Source organism: Strigops habroptila, chromosome 9 (genome assembly GCF_004027225.2).
Source record: "Strigops habroptila isolate Jane chromosome 9, bStrHab1.2.pri, whole genome shotgun sequence".
Classification (NCBI taxonomy): domain Eukaryota; kingdom Metazoa; phylum Chordata; class Aves; order Psittaciformes; family Psittacidae; genus Strigops; species Strigops habroptila.
The window spans coordinates 15,287,497-15,304,586 of record NC_044285.2 but is presented as its reverse complement, the minus strand read 5'-3'; the positions used below and the strand labels follow the sequence as shown (position 1 = coordinate 15,304,586).

The 17,090-nt window shown below is 37.8% G+C and overlaps 1 protein-coding gene across 4 annotated transcripts in view; it reads left to right on the top strand.

The window, feature by feature from the left end:
* Positions 1 to 17,090, top strand: part of MYO1E (myosin IE) — a 252,434-nt gene that overhangs the window by 220,917 nt on the left and 14,427 nt on the right. For all 4 annotated transcript variants that reach the window (XR_003993184.1, XR_003993183.1, XM_030497694.1 and 1 more), the window contains 9 exons: positions 193 to 279; positions 1,402 to 1,569; positions 2,336 to 2,421; positions 3,014 to 3,095; positions 3,909 to 4,015; positions 8,430 to 8,528; positions 11,430 to 11,574; positions 15,651 to 15,765; positions 16,462 to 16,631. Coding sequence is in view for 2 of the 4 variants with exons in the window: in XM_030497694.1 (XP_030353554.1) it covers positions 193 to 279; positions 1,402 to 1,569; positions 2,336 to 2,421; positions 3,014 to 3,095; positions 3,909 to 4,015; positions 8,430 to 8,528; positions 11,430 to 11,574; positions 15,651 to 15,765; positions 16,462 to 16,631 (1,059 nt within the window). In the remaining 2 variants the exon portion in view is untranslated. The remainder of the gene's footprint in view (positions 1 to 192; positions 280 to 1,401; positions 1,570 to 2,335; positions 2,422 to 3,013; positions 3,096 to 3,908; positions 4,016 to 8,429; positions 8,529 to 11,429; positions 11,575 to 15,650; positions 15,766 to 16,461; positions 16,632 to 17,090) is intronic.

Genomic DNA, 17,090 nt, shown 5'->3' with positions numbered 1-17,090 from the left:
TCTTTGGCAGTAGAGAGTGGATTTAACTATCATTAGGGTCATTTCTCCCACCTCCCCCCCCAGTTTCACATTTTGATGAGTCTTTGAATACAACAAGAATAGTGCAGAGTTTGTGTATACGTAGTGCATTGTAAATCTAGTGCTACATCTGCGGTGCAAAGGAATATTTGCATCTGTCTTTTTACTCAACAGGAAGAATACGTGCAAGAAGGAATCAGATGGACACCAATAGATTACTTTAACAACAAAATAGTGTGCGACCTTATAGAGAACAAAGTGGTAAGTACTTAAAACAAACAGATGGAAAAAGCAATAAGATTTTTCTCTAAAGTATTTGGGCAACTGCTTTGCTGTCAAGAACGTTCATAGGAAAAATGCAAATACTGTTGTTCAGTTACTGAGTCATACTAAGCCTATATATAAATCTTACATAAGATGTCTTACAAGAGCGCTGAGATATATGTCATCTAAGATGTACGTTATCTAAGATATTGACCAAAAAGAGACCCATAAGATAGCATGATTGATGTGTGACTAAAAATATAATGATGGAAATTAAAATTTTACTCACCTAAATTTATCATGAACTTCATGACGTATTCCACTGTACATCAGCTACGGCTCTCTGTGTCTCTGGGTGGTGTATTTCTGTTTGGGGAAGCTGCGATACCCACTTCCTCTGAGGTGCTGTCACAAATTAAGCAGAAACAAGTGAAGGGGGAATATGAGGAAGTGTCGTAGATAGAAGAAATTTGTGTCTTTGCTCCACATAGAGTCTTTATATTCTGATATGGGGTGACAACAAATGTTGTCTTTAGAACAGAAGTAGGTTGTTTTTCATCTAGTTCTTTGTCCTCATGAAAACCAGATAATTTTAACAGTAGTTCAAAGAACTATAGTGACTTGTGCTTAAATGCTCATCAGATTTAGCCCATCTCCTATCTGTATTGGGATAACTAGGAAGATAGGATTTATATCACAGTTGTAGATAGTTAGCTCTTAAGTTTGTCACACTACAGCATTCGAGTTTAAATACTTACCTCAGACACAGGCTTATTTTTTTGTGAAAAAAGAAGGTTGCTTTGTGAGGGAATTAAAAACTAAAATGTTGGGCATTGGGAAAGGGTGTGTGTCTCTTTTTGGTTTATTTTTAATAGCAATCATCGATTTCCCACTGTCACTATCATTACATGAAGTGGCATCTCTCCTTAAACTGCACACTTGTGCACACAAATTAATGTCTACTATGAACTCTACTGACAGGGGAGGAATTCTTCCTGCTGTGGCTTTGCTCTAGTGTTTTTGCAGCAAAGGTATTTCCCTGTTTTCAGGGGAAAAAACTGGCATTGTAATTCTTTTCCTCACTTCTTTTGCCATTTTTGTTATCCTCCCATGCATTAGAATCCCCCAGGGATTATGAGCATTTTAGATGATGTGTGTGCCACAATGCATGCAGTGGGAGAAGGAGCTGATCAAACACTGCTTCAAAAACTCCAGATGCAGATTGGGACTCATGAACATTTCAACAGCTGGAACCAGGGATTTATCATTCATCATTATGCTGGAAAGGTAATGTGGAAAATCATCACTGAATTCTTCATAATGTATTTATATAGAAAAAGAACAGTAATGAAGGGAAGGGGGAAGCCCTGTAAAGGGCCATTTTGATTTTCAGTAGCCACATTATGTCAGGAGACAGTGTCCTCCTTTCACAATGTAGGGAGCTTAGAACAAATATGCCCTAACACATGTCCCTTCCTTAGGAGAGTTGAGTCTGGGCCTTGTTGCTATCAAACATACCAAACTTAATATTAAATGTAATAAATAAATGCCCTTAGTATTTCACATTATTATAATCTTAATTGTTGGTTATAGTAGCAGTAAATTTAAAGAATTCAGATAGGAAAATGATCCGTAGGTGATGATACACTAATAAAACTGGGAACCTAATGTACAGTTCTGTCTTCTTTGGGTATATTTCTCAGACTAATCATGATTTCCTGCAGTTAGTAAAGGTAAACCCTTATGCAAAATTTTTCATTCAATAAAATTCATTATTAAATTGACTTTAATTCTTTAATCTGGTGTCAGATTCCATTTACTAGCTCCATAACAGTCTTTCTTACTGAATTTAAATACATGGATGAAATTCCTTTTATGCTTGTTGTGAGTTATCTAATAATATATGCAAGGAGGTAATGATCATTGTAGTATCTTTAAGTTATGCCAGAGTAACCAAAAGTTGGAACAGCTACTGATGAGGACAGAATTTAAATTTTCTTTAATTATTGGGTTCTCAACTTACCACAAACACTCAATTTCCACCTTGGCCCAGGTATCTTATGATATGGATGGATTCTGCGAGAGAAATCGGGATGTTCTTTTCATGGACTTGATTGAACTCATGCAGAGCAGTGATTTGTACGTAAGCAAAACTTGCTTAAAGCTAGGAATAATGTGCTAGTTCAGATGGGTGCAGAGGGCCTGAATTCTCTACTTTGCAACTTGTGAACTCATTTGTATAAAAGTGGAAATAAAACATCACTGCAGTAGAACAGTATCACTTGCATTATATTGACCTTCGTTTTCTGCAAACCTGAGTAAGTAAGGTATTGCAGTGTCAGAATCAAATGGTATAATGACAGCCGTTTGTTTGGGCCTCGAACAAGGCCATCAGTGATTTGGCACTCTCAGGGCAGGCAGTGTTGTAACATAAAATAACATTTTTTTGTTATGTGTTTTAATTAATTGAGGCTTACTTTTTAAGAAGTGTGTGTTTCTTTGGGCCTGGAAATCTGGTATCATATCAAGGCTCACTAAAATAGCAGTAGATCTCTGTGAGGAATGAAGCTCATGGGAAATACTAATCTTAAAATAGATTTGATACAACTCAAGTTTAATAGAAATAGCTATTTATATTCTGCTCAACTATCAACTTTTACAGCATATTCCTTAACATTCCTGCATTGAATTGTCTTTCCATGCCAACACTGTTTTATTAATTCTTTCTTAGTCCTTTTATAAAGGCTCTTTTTCCTGAAAATCTTCAAGTGGACAAGAAGGGCCGTCCTACCACTGCGGGCAGTAAAATCAAAGTATGTGTAGTTTTGCTGTGGTAATATGTGCATAGATGGGGGGGTGTTTGTGTATGGAGACTTAAAAAAAAAAGTAAAGTAGTCTTTGCTGGTTTTTTACTGTCCAGACATTTGTAGAGACATCAGCAATATCTCGATTGCTTGTTTCAGCTATTAAAATCCTGGTTTGCCCAGCACCACTTTTCATTAAATGTTTAGTTCAGCTGCATTCTACAGCAGTGAATTTTCCAAATGAGCAATTGATGGGAGTGATAATACTACTTGCATGTGCATAATGAATGAGCCCCTTCACTCAGCCACTTCATGTCCTACAATTAACTACAGATAACTGGTCTCTTTATAGTGCAGAAATGCAGCAGGACCTAATCCAACACCCACCAAAGTCAACAGAAGTCTTTCTACTGACCATAATGTGCCTTGAATAAGGCACCAAGTGTTAGAAGGCAAGCATCTTTTTTGAGACTGGTCATAAAATATATGCTTAGATTACACACTTGCAGACTTAGGAAAATGATACTTAATCAACCTCTTCCCGTATATTTCACCCTGACAGTCAAGTTCACCTGAGGCATGCCTTGTCACTCCATATTTTTATAAAATAGTTTAAATATATTTACATAGCTGGAGATAACGGTACCTTCCATTTACTGGTAAATTTCTCACAAGGTGCATGTTATCTCAAGACACTTCAGTTGTTCTGGGGAAAGACCAAAGTCAACTGAATCATCAGCCAATGACTGATAATTTTTAGAATTCTCTCACAGGATTTGCCCTGTTCAGCTCAAATCTTATTGTTTTTCTTCAATTTTACAGAAACAAGCAAATGACCTTGTTGGCACCCTGATGAAGTGTACACCCCATTACATCCGCTGCATCAAACCAAATGAAACAAAGAAGTCTCGAGACTGGGAGGAGAGCAGGTATGGCTAAACAGGGTATATGATGAGAAACAGTGCTAATAGTCAAAAATAGCCTCCCAAATTTGTAGTTTGTAGTCATACAGCCTACAGATAAAATGAAGTAGATACTCGAAAACCTTCAGAAATTAAACCTGGCATGACCTCTCCTGAACTTTGAAGATAAGCTGTGGGTCACTTGATCTAAATCAGCAGTTAGTATGTGCAGTTCTGAGCTTTTTCTCATGTCAGTTATGAATAATCGCCATTTGCATAACAGGAACACAATCAGTATATTAAAGACTCAAGTTTTATATGTAGAATTTGCACACCAAATGCATTATACATCCATTCTAACTTCTGCTTTATGCTTTGAGAACAGCTTCTGTTAGGTAGCTAAAGAGCGAGCAGGATGTCCTTATCTGCTTTTATGTATCAAACTTACCAAGAAGTCTCTATAGCCAACAATGTAGAAGGCTCTTTTTTTCACTTCTGAACTTAAGTTTCATTAGCCAACTCTTTAAAGAGATGTCATTAGAATATCGTATCAGGTGGTTATATAGACATTAAATAGATGTGTAAATTATCATTTTGGTTTATCAGTCACATTTGTTTTGAGGCATCTTTATATGATGCTTTATAGCATTTTTCTATTTGAAAAAAGGTGATCAGTACAGTATCTATACTATGCAAGGTCCTAATGTAGGTAACTTTTATATCGCTATATACTTTTTTTATTGGTAAAAGTGCTGATAAAGCACGTGGTTATTTTTATCACAGTGAAACAACTTGCAAAGTCTGATGAAAAGCATTCTTGACCATTATCAACGCCACACCGGAATTCACTTCCTGCCATTTGGCATGCAGGCTAGCACCATTACATGCAGATGTAGAGCACTTACAGAAGCCACAATTGGGACTGCACTTGAAAGTGTCCTTTAGGTTTTGGCAGTAAATGTAGACGTTCTTTCTCTCCTTGCCTTTCCACCCCTGAAAATTCTACTGTGCAGCACTTAGTTTTCCACTGACACTGGGGACCAGAGGAGGAAAGTAAGTGATCCTGGAAAAAAGTGTGTCTAAAACTTCTAACTGGAAGTTGAGGGGCTTTTAAAATCGATCATTTACATATTGGAAAAGAGGCCTATTATTGTGGAAGGTGTTGCTAGGAAACCAATGAAACAAGCAAACAATAACCTAGTCCAGAGAAAAGGCCTGCTTTCAGGAGATTCCTTTTGGAGCAAAAATGGGCAAGATTTCTTGTTGTATTCCCATAATGAGGATGATGCTAGTTATCAGTAGCTGCTGCATTTGGCAAGTGAAATTCAAAGGATTATACGCTATCAAACTCAGACACAAATGAAAGTTGTTCTTATAATGGTAACTCTTCACCCCTGTTTCAAAATCCTAACGTTCTCTCCCATTTCAAACTATGATTTCCCCTGTAGTATACTAGGACCTCACCTAGGATACATTTGTTATTAGTGACCTATCTGGGGAAAAGAAATTGATGTGCATATGGCAACACAAGATTAATTTTGTTGTGTTGTGATTTTACTGTGAGAAAGCTCTGTGCTGAGGGAAATACAAAATGTGACGTTTTGCTGAATGTTGGTTTAGGGGTTTTTTGTTTTGTTCCGTGATCAGATAATGCTGTATCAAACAGTGTGACGGGAGTAGTATATCTAATCTGCTTATTAGTAACATGTTACTAGACTGTGAAAATATTACTGGAAAAGGGAAAAAACCCCTACACAAAGCCTGCCTTCCTTCATGCTCACAGAAGCCATGTCACTCCAGCTTTGTACCACTGAAACATAGACCTTGTGTAATATCTAAACCTTGTATAATACCTTAGTTATTCCAAAAATGGGGGTGTTCTTGAAATGTGTTTTTGTTCAGGTCCTGGCACAGCCATTTGGACTTGAATTCAAAATTGCTGCATTAGCTGAATTCCCAGACCCTGACCTGCTTGAGGTTGATGCCTGGAGGGAGATTTTCACTGTGCCTTTTCTCAGAAAGAAAAGGAAAAAAAAAAACCCAGAAAAGTGTCTCAAATTCTCTGTTGCTGGACACTAATACTGGCAGGACAGTAAGAAAATGGGAGTAATACTGTTTCTCCAGTGCATTATTCCAGATGTGAACAGGAGGGAAAGCTATAAACAGGAAAATGTATTTTTGTCCACCAACTTTCTACTGTACCAGAATTCTTGGAGTGGGTACAAAATACTTCATTCCTTGAACACAGCAAGATTAAAACATGCAGTATTCTTTATTATAAGCTAAAAGAGCAGTATCACTCACGGTTTAGTAAAATTCCTCTCAAAGTGTTCTTTAAAAAGAAGTATTAACTGAAGGGCTTCTGTCATTTGTAGCATGGGATTTCTAAAAGTTTTTTTCCTTTATACTATGAATCATGTGAAAAGAATGTCTCTACCAAAAAAAATACCAATGGGCAATACACTTTATATTGAAATTTAACATCTCAAAAATAGCACAGAAATAGCATTGAATCAACAGTTTTTCAGGTGTCCCTGCCCATTCCGAGCAGGGTGGAACTAGATGTCTTTAAGGTTCCTTTCAACCCAAAACCTTTCTATGATTCTATAATTTGAAACATGTTTTGTAAAATCAGAGAAAAAGCAAGCAGAAAAGTGAAACAGCTCCTTACAGGCTCACTTGTTTTGATTATATGTGAAGAAGTGCTCTTTAACATACTGTCTGTTAAATTTGCAGGACTAAAATCTTAACAATTCCTATATTTCTGACTGAAAGCTAAAGCTTCTGTAAGTTGCCCTATAAAAGAAGAGCAACAGAAACTCCTGAACACCACATTCCTGTGTTAAAAACAGGCACTACCTCTTCCAGCCACGACTTAAATGAGGAAATTAAAGAAATGCAAACAGCAAGAGTCATACATTAAAGAAGCTAACTGAAATTCTTCAAATCAGATTTCCAAGCATTAAATTCCTAGTTGTAACTAGCAGGTTATGTAAGAAGGAACATAAAATAATGTACTGCAGCTCTAGAAAGAGAAATAGGTACCAAAAGGCAGCTTTTTTCCTTTGCTGTTTTTCTGCTTTGAGATTCATGGGGACATACTTGTTCCCCATTCAGAACCGAAATGAATCTGTTTTACATGAGGGAACTTTAATGGCTTTGGGATAATGGTGTTTCAGTTCCATGTGCAGCAGAGTCTCTCCACAGCCATTAACATGTTCTATGGGGCAGGTACCAGCTCCGTTCTTGTTTGTAATTACAGTATGCCATGATCAAGCTTACCAGACATGCTTCAGCCAGTCCTGTGCCTCTCCTCAAATCCTTCCTTTGCAGCATGGTAAAATTAGGGAGAATGCTAGCTTTTCATGACTGTACTGGCCTTGCTGTCTTCTTTCCGATTCTTTGTGTCATTAAAGTTTGGCATCTGTGTTGCCTTTTTGGGGCTTCCTAAACAAAGACACAGGGTCTTGTTTAGAAAGGAGACATTGCTTATTCTGTGCAGGGTGCTCGGCAGGAGTCTCCACACATCAAGCACACTGATGATTGTAATTTTAAGCTATTTATGCATTTTGACAAACAAACAAATCAGTGTCCATTGGTTGGGAGTTACATAATTTGTTCATTAATCAGTATTCCACTACGTATTGGTTAAAAGTCCCTCTGGCCTCTCATGCTAATCAGGCACCATTCTCAGTCTCTCTTCTCGAGTCAGTGGTCATGCTGCCCCCTGCCAAGATTACTTTTTACCTAACCACTGCCCATTTTCTTCTGAGTAGTGATCCAAGGGTTGGGGCCTGATGTTCCTTGTTACTACTTTGACTCATTGCCGAGAGAAGCAGGATGGATGCTCTTTGTTTAGAGAAGTCTTTGTATGTTATCACAGCCATCCAGATTAGCATCCTTGTCAGTTCTGAACTACTGATTGGATTACCATTGTTTTGCAAGGTGCTGCAAGCATCATCTGGGGCTTTCTCCCGCCGTCAGATTTGATCCTTTCTCCAGAACAACCAAAAAAGAGCTACTGTTGATGTTTGAGCCATGTAAAGCACGGGTGAAGCCTACAATAATAGAATATAAAACAATTTCTCATGCCCTTGGATACCAGCTGTGTAATTGTATAGGAAATAGTTACTTGGCCTTTTATGGGTAATAATATTAGTTAAGAAATTTATACATAAATTAGGAGATGGGAAGTGAAACTAGGAAAAAATACTAAGGTAAACTTGCTACATTTATTTCAGTAATAAATAGTCTACCTGCCTTGAATATTTTTCTTACCATGCAGTGTGCGTGGTAATGTGCAAAACCAGATTCATATACCTGTGCATGCATTTCAGAAGTCAGTAGTGTTTAAACATGATACAGACTTTCAAGAATACTTCAGTCCACAAATATGGTGAAAGAAAATGAATTGTAAATCTTGCATTGTTTTTGTCCACAGGGTAAAACACCAAGTGGAATACTTAGGTCTGAAAGAAAATATTCGAGTAAGAAGAGCTGGCTATGCCTACAGGCGTGTTTTCAAGAAGTTTTTGCAGAGGTAAGGTAATACTCATTTAGAAGTATTACAGCATAGTTGTTTATATCATGAGGAGGACAGTTTAAATCCCTTTTCTTCATGAACTTTGAGCCCAGACATAATGCATCCTGAAGCACATTCATGTTCATATTTCACACATACTGTTGCTGAGACAGGATAATGTGTATTAAATCTAGCCTCCACAGTTGAACACTGATTGTGAGGGCTGTGCAGGTCTAGAAATCCACCCAAGAGGTCTGCACAAAGGAAAGCTATATGGTACTTTAGTACGGTGAATAGATTTGTATACTTCGCTTCATACACAGAGGTCCACAGGCAACTAAACCCATTCTTTATCTAATTCATCCATTTGTTTCAATTAGTCTTGTTAAATTTAACATTTTTATGAATAAAACTCTTCCTGCAACGTTTCCATTCACAGTTTCTTAGCATCCAGAACAAGCTCTATTCTGACACCCTGAGTCAGTGTGAGTAAAAGTGGGCTGAGGCATGGGATGGACAGGAAATGCATGCTTGTACACTTGTTTTCATTGGGCGTTCCTTGGCAGCTCCATAGAAGTGGAGGTTTCTGGGCTGAATAGACTTTTATGTACAAAATTTACATTTGCATGCAAAAAGCCCTAGTCACTGAAAAGGCCTATGTGTTTCAAAGCATAACCAATCTGAAAGCTGAACTCCATACTCCCATATTTAGACAATAACACCTAACTGCTCACTGTGAATTTATAGATAATTGGGGGGGGGGGCAGTCACAATTTAAAATTTTCAGAAGCATTTTAAGAACACATTTAGTAGTGGTGCTGAAAGCCTCTGCAAGAACAAATTGCACAAGCTTGAAAAACCTAGAGACATGGATAGTGACATGACCAGTTTAACGGGAAGCATGCACAAGTAGATGGAAGTGCTACTTCTGAGCAGCGGTGAACAATGATAGAATTGTCACACTACAGAACTGTGAAATGCTCAACTGGTGCATGTTATAGAACATTTTTTTCTTCTGCCCTGTAGTCTTGTCACACCAGTAAATGTATGAAGTCAGAATTTATGAAAAATGAGACTTTCAAATCTGTTCTTATTATGTATTCGATAGCTTTCCTATATTAAAAGGTCTTAAGTCATGTTTTTCTCTGTGCCCTCCTTCATGGCTCAGAAGATGTAGGAATGAATTTGTGAATGCTGAAAGGTAATGTCAAATTCTGGTGTGTGGAAGGTAGCAGTTTCAAATGTCTTTAACATCAGCTTCTTTAAATTCAGATTTGCTTAGAACCACCTATTCAACTATGCTGTTGGCAGTACATGGTGAACCTGCAAAAAAAGCTGTTAATTAAATAAACTGGGAGTTACTTTAACTTAGAACTCCTTACTGGGCTGCATCTATTTATCCCATAACACTTGATAAATTACATAAATGTGGAAGTGCACACATTGTCTGTAAACATAGATCTGTAATATGCTTCTGTATTTGAGATGCTATAAGAGCTACTTTGTTACACCACCATGCATAGTACCTGAGCATTTCTTAACTAAAACTGGATTTGAACACGATAATATCAGTAGACCCTTTTGAATCCTACTGAATTATTCATAAGTTAGCTTTCTCTTTTCATATAGTTGTTATTCAGAGGTGTTTGGGTTTTGTGATATGTTCCTTTTTAATTGTTTGGTATTTTTTGTTGCATGGTATTGTTATTTAAGGTGCATGACACTTTATGCTTTCTAGCTAGATAACATTTTAGATGTGACAAGAATGAGTAATGAACATTGCCGTAATGAATTTTCTAACAATTCCTTTTGTGATTTTTGAGAATATTATATTAGGAGCTGCCTCAATGTTCTTAAGAAACAAGAACTTGGAAATTACAATGAACTGAACTCCATACTTTATAACTTTTTTCATTAGTTGAATAGTTTCACTAATAAGCATGATTTAATTTACATAACTCAAGTATGCTTAAGGCATTAAAAAAAAATGTCAAAAAACATAAAAGATATGGGGGAGAAATTTGTTACAACATATGTAGCTGTTCTCCACGCTCATTGTCAAAGGAATCTAAATAGCTGCTGCTAGAGAAGTTAATTATCTGTAGACAACTGAGGCAGCTAAAGCCCATCAGTGCTCCTTGGCAGGCAGTGGAAAAATGCAGCTTTGCAATTCCAGCCTGGCAGTTCCAAAAGCCCAAGTTAAGCCTGAAAAAGCGGACAGTTCAAAAGGGGCTGCAACCTGGCATCCACCTCAGTTTCAAGGCTGAAAGAAAATGCTATGAGACAGAAGACTACCTATCAAAGACATTATCATAGCACTTCCCTGCCTTCTCCTTGTACCCTTTGTGTGGTCAGTTCCCAGTGTTCCCTCTAGGTAACACCAACATCACTGTATCTTTCCTTTTGCACCAGAGGCTTTCAGGGATAAAGCCAAGAGTGTCTCCTTCCTAAATACAGACCAGCTGTTGAACAGGTGGGTAGGAGCATGAGCTGGAAACTTGCTTAGAAACAAAAAAGGACTTTGTAAGAATAAGTCAGAGAAAGCTTGAGTGGGAAATCTGCCACATGCTTAGGAATGAATCCAGAATAGCAGTGATGTAGGTACTTAAATCTGGATCATAATAAGTCATTGCTAGTAAATAACCTCGCCATGGACTTAAGGAGATCACAGCAGAACTTTCTAATAGTAGTTATTGGCATCTGGAAATGGGAGACTCCTGGACACTGTTGTCTTCTCATTGCACTTGTTTGGTCTTGCTGAACAAGTAACATTTTAATACCATGCATCTTCCCACACTCCAGGCTTCTGTAAGTCCTGGCAAAATTGTCAACCCCACCCCCAGGGTAATACTGACAAAGTCAGTGGTATTCTGCTGCTGTTTGATGTCAGGTTTTAATCTCTTCTCCTTGGTGGTTAAGGTACGCCATTCTGACCAAGGCAACTTGGCCTTCCTGGAAAGGAGATGAGAAACAAGGAGTTCTCCACCTGCTTCAGTCAGTCAACATGGAACCTGACCAATACCAGCTTGGGAAATCCAAAGTGTTCATCAAAGCTCCGGAGTCTGTAAGTGTGGCAGAACCTGAATCTTTAAAATACAAAACTGTTTTGCTGAAATAAAAGGCCTGCCCACTCCAAAGCTGAGCATGATACCTGCTAAGCTGGGAGAAGCTTAAGAATGTAAGTCAAGCTGAGCCAGTCTGTCACGGGTGCCTGAAGGTTGTACAGGGATTCTAGGCACTTCCATAACTGGTACAGTACTAAGGACCCTGCGTGATTTTTAAATGAATGCAAAGAGCTTTAAATGCATCAAGAGGAGGAGATGGGATATGAAGATGCTTTGATGTCAGGTTGCACATGGTGACATTCTGTCAGAGAATCTGTCACATGAAGGAATATCATGGCATGGAAGAATACCCATGACCATTAGCTCAAGAGTATAGGTTGTCTTCTCAGTAGAAGAACTACTGATGAAAATAGAATAGCCCCCAGTGAAGTAAATATGTGTTATACATCATTGATTAGATCAGTGCTCCAGGATGACAACTTGGAATCCCATTCAAAGAGAGCATTCAAGGCATCATAAGGCTGTTTTTATCCTGTGGCTGCTAACTTGCACAAAATCTGTTGAAGATAAGTTTTCTTACATCACTGTTGAGGAAAGTTGTCAAGGAGAAACTATGCTCTACTTGCCATCATGTATTCTGTATTTAGCAGAAGCAGTAAGGCTTAGTTTGTATAGCACACCTTGCAGCTGAGAATTAGGTGGTTTCTTGGTGCTTTACCTGAAGTTACATATCAAAATAAAACCAGAACATTTCTACTGCCATAATTTTCCAGAAATGTATTCTTTTGCTCTGTAGAGCAACAGCAATTCGGGCAGTGACACTGCTGTGCCCAGTCGCACGGAACATATCTGTTAAAGGGAAAATGATAAAGCTTCTCCAAGGCATAACAGAAATTGTGTCATTTCTACCATAAATAGGGTGAGATAGTATCACCTCTGTTCAGGAATAATGGGACTTTACCTAGGAAGGTAAATATGAAGACAGAAGGCCGTCCCAGAGATAGGTTTATATGATAGAGCCTATAGTGTTCAAGAGGTAGGTTATTAGAATACCTAGGTGCATGTTGGCAGAGCAGGAAATTCTAGTATAGGATTATTCCTACTTAGTCATGGCAAGCAACACCTTAGCTAGCCCATTATGAGGAATTGTGAGCTTTATCTGCTTTCCTCTGTAACACAGGCCATGATTAATTTCTTAAGATTATTGTGAAGTTCTCTCTAGCGAAGTCAGCATGATAACCTTGGACACTAGCAGATATCTTTGGTATCTCTTCTTGTGACATTACAGTTGTGACTTTTAGTCCTTTACTGATGACCTCAAGTTTATTATAGGGTGGTGGCAAGTACACATTCTGGTCAAGTATCTATTTGAATTAATACAGACAATTCAGCTGCTTGTAATTATAAGGAACCAGAATTAGTAATTTAAGCAACATCTTCCAGTCTGGTGTTCATTATTTTACACTGTAGCAAACCTGATTTTCTTGTTTTCACTGTGAAATTATTTTGCATCCATGCCATTCATTGCACTTAATTACAAACCAAATACAATCTCAGTTTAGGAGATAAACAATTAAGGGGAGAAACTAAAATAATCAGTGTGCTGGCTGTTTTCTGGTTGTTATGCGACTTTATGGATAAAGCAATCCAAAATTTTATAGTATTTTTGTTTTCAGTTTTATGAAAGAAATCATAACTTCCTTTCCTGACTGCTAAAACGTGGTGAGCTTGGCATGTTTGCCCTTTATAAGAGCACAGATTTTCAGCCACCATATCTCCACAAAATGGGGCGGGTCTTATTCCTGGTGCTTTTTTTGTTGTTTGTTTGGGTTTTTTGCTTTGTTTTGGTGGGGGTTTTTTGGGGTGGGTTTTTTTTTTTTGTCTGTTTGTTTTTGTTTTTATTTTGTTTTTTTTCAAAGAAAGGAATTAACTCATTTGCTGGTGTCTTGTGTTCTGTTGACTAGCCAGGTGGCAAGTGCTCACATAGGATTGATGGATCTAGTTCCCCTTCACTCTGAAATGACCAAAACATTCATCTTCTATTCCCCAACATCATATGCTACTAGGTTGTTTCCAAGAGAAATAAATTATTTTCTAGTGGATGCACATTCCCATTCTAATGCATTTTTGTAATACTAAGTCCTGATTGCATTTATATGCCATTTAATGGTATATCTGCAAGTTCTACTGAAGGGCTGTACTGCAGGTTAGGACAACACGAGCTTGTCTGGAAATAATAAAATGTTTTTGGGTTGCATTATTGTTTTAATTTAAATTAAGGGTTTAATTTACTGTGTATGTTTTCTTTAAACATTATTTTTTGAAAAGCCATGAAATCCTTTTTAAACAAGTACTAAAAATAGTCTGGGCCTTTTTCATTTTAAGTTGAAAAAATTTCTATGAGCTGAATTTATTCTAAAGCTTTATGTCTTCTCATATCAAAGACGATCATCTCTCATATTGCTAAAATATTGGCTAGGGTTATGTTCCTTTGGAGAAAAATCATCTTTTAGATGGTAAATGAAATTTTTTCTGCCACCAGAGAGCACCTGGTGCTGTTTCACCTGTTTTGGTTAATCAGATGAAAAATACTTGTTTTGCTTGGAAATGTGAGGGGGGAAGATTTATAATTCATTTTAGGAAAGGGTTCATGCAGTGTTTTTATAACTTAGGAACCACATTTTAAGTGTTTTCATTGAACTTCCTTAATGCTGCAGGTGGTAAGACTATTTTGCATTGAGATTTTGCAATTAGCATTATTGTTAGAGAAATAGATGGTGAGTACTCACAAGAGATTACATCGATATTGTTACTGTAACCTGAATTGCACAAGGGCTTGATCATACCATTGCTGAAGCTGAGGAGGCTTTTGTATCAGGGGCACTCTGGCCTGTGTGCTGAAACCCCATCTAGGGCTTGTGTGTTTGTGAAGAGGTTTTTTTTAATAAGTTTGCTGTAGATGGAGAGTTTCCAACTGTGAAATAAGGTTTTATGGGTGGCAGAAAGGAGGCTTCGTTGTTTACATTTCCATTAAACACCTGAATAAATAACTGTACCAAGAGTAAGTGAGGTTCTGCGGAAATGGTTTGCACTAGATCAAGTTTCCTCTTTAAGATCAATATGAACAACAGTATTTTTCTAGATTTGCATGGCGCAGGGCAGCAAATTAAAAAAAGGATCCTAAAGGCCAGGTTTGCTTCTTGATATACCTGGTTTTACTAATCTTGTCTCTTGAAAGCCAGAAGAAAAGTCCTTATGAATAGAGAACACAGTAGAGGTAAATAATTAGTAACAGTCATTTCAGTGGTCTGATTTTACTGTAATTGTTAGCCTAATGCTTGTGCTGATGAGACAAGAAAACATTGAACTAAACTTAAAGTAAGCAAAAGGCTATAGAAGTTGTTCTGGTGCATTAAATTTACATGTATTTTAGTTGACCAGGGAAATTCTCAAAAGGGGATGCACCTTGCATTTCTGTTTTGATAAATCAGCATTTTCTCTTGAATTCTGATAGTATTTTAGACCCAAAAAATCTTATTCTGTCATACTGAAATTTAGGAACACAGTTGTAAATCCTGAAGCCAGCCGACAAACTTCATTGTTGGGAAAGAATGGAGCCAGTGGACATGAGAGTATGAAATTCAGACAGGGAAGAAAGTTGCATGTGGATACAGTGTGTTGTGTTACAGATTGCACAGATTCCCATAGACATGGTAACATCCTATCAGAAATATGCATTTTGGAGAATGAGAATATGGAAGCTGGAGGGAGGCCCAGAGGAGAACCTTGAGTTGTACCAGTAGAATACTCCAGGGAGAAGCCATATTCCTCTTCTTTCATCTTTGGGTATCAGGATTAACGGATGGACTGGTAAAAGCCAGAACTCCTCAAGCGTCAGAGATTTTGTTCAGAAAAGGTTACCTTAACATTCTGATCTCAGAACCCATAGTTGTGGTAGAGGCACCAGCTTGGGTCTAGAGTGAAATGCACTGGAAGGTTGTTGAAAGTAAAATACAGCTTTTTCTTGGCCTTTTTGTATGAAATGTTTGACTCACCCTACTGTCTCTTTGTACAGCTATTTTTGTTAGAAGAGATGAGAGAGAGAAAGTATGATGGGTATGCCAGAGCCATCCAGAAGGCATGGAGGAAGTATGTGGCCAGGAAAAAATATGTACAGATGAGAGAAGAAGGTAGGTCATAACTTCTGATGACAGATTTTTCACACATGGTTGTAGGAAGGAGTGCCGCAAGAGATGAAGGAAGTATCTCCCTCTCTATAGAGCAAACCATGGCATTGCAGATGACTGTCTAGGAATGACTGCAAAGTGTTGGACCCCAAAGATACCACTGAAGAGGCTGGCTGCTCTGCATGCATGGATTTCTTGGACTACCTAGTGTTTTGCTCTCAAAACAAAGCCAGACTGAGTAGGACATTGATCAGAGATGTTCCTGGGGAAGTGAAAAAGGAAACGCTTCCCACAGTTATATAGGACTTAGATGGTCTGTAGATGATACAGACTAATCAGAGGACTGTAATGCTTAATTGCATATGTGACCTGGGTTATGTGAGTGAACAACATTCTGGGTTTGGGAGAGCTAGTTTTGATTTCCAGCAGTGAGAAATTCTTTAGTTCCAGAAGTGCTCCTGATTCACCAGAACTGCTGAGCTTGCTGGTGGCATATTTCATTAGGAATGGATGTAATAATCACATGGATCATTATATAGAAGATTGGTAATAGTGCTTCAGTGTGTTTTTCCATATTATAAACAATTCGGTTATGAGTTCTTCCCAAAAAGTTCTGCTGGAACAGTTAGCTCTTTCAGATCATGAGTTTAGAAAATTTAGTAAATATTGTTAATCAATGTTTATTTTTTTGTATTTAAGCATCAGATCTATTGCTGAACAAGAAAGAGAGAAGACGGAACAGCATTAACAGGAATTTTGTGGGAGATTACATAGGCATGGAGGACCATCCAGAGCTACGCCAGTTTGTAGGCAAACGAGAGAAGATTGATTTTGCAGACACTGTAACAAAATATGACAGACGGTTTAAGGTAGGTTTATGAGCAACATCCACTAATGATTAGTTCATTAGGGAGCTGAAGATAGCTCTACCATCCTTTAAGAGAAACTCAATCATGTCAGTGTCGTACCATCTAGGATTCCAGCTTGAAAAGAGTGTCTTAACTTAAAAGACATATGTGGAAGCAGCTACACTACACCCTTGTGATTGGAACATTGCCATTGTCAAACCTTTAGTCCCAGGATGAAGGCTTTATAGGACTTGCTGGACAGAAAGCTACGTTAGTTAGGAAATGGGGAACAAAGCTACTGTCCTGTGCAGTCTGACTCTGAGGTTGTGTCATTAATCCTATCATTATTTTCTTTTCACTTGAACCAAATACTAACAGTATTTCCCAAATCACAGTACATCATATATCTTTGGAACAGCATCACAACATTAGTGCATTGATCTCCCCATGCTATGTATTTTCAAACAATTTTGTGTTTCA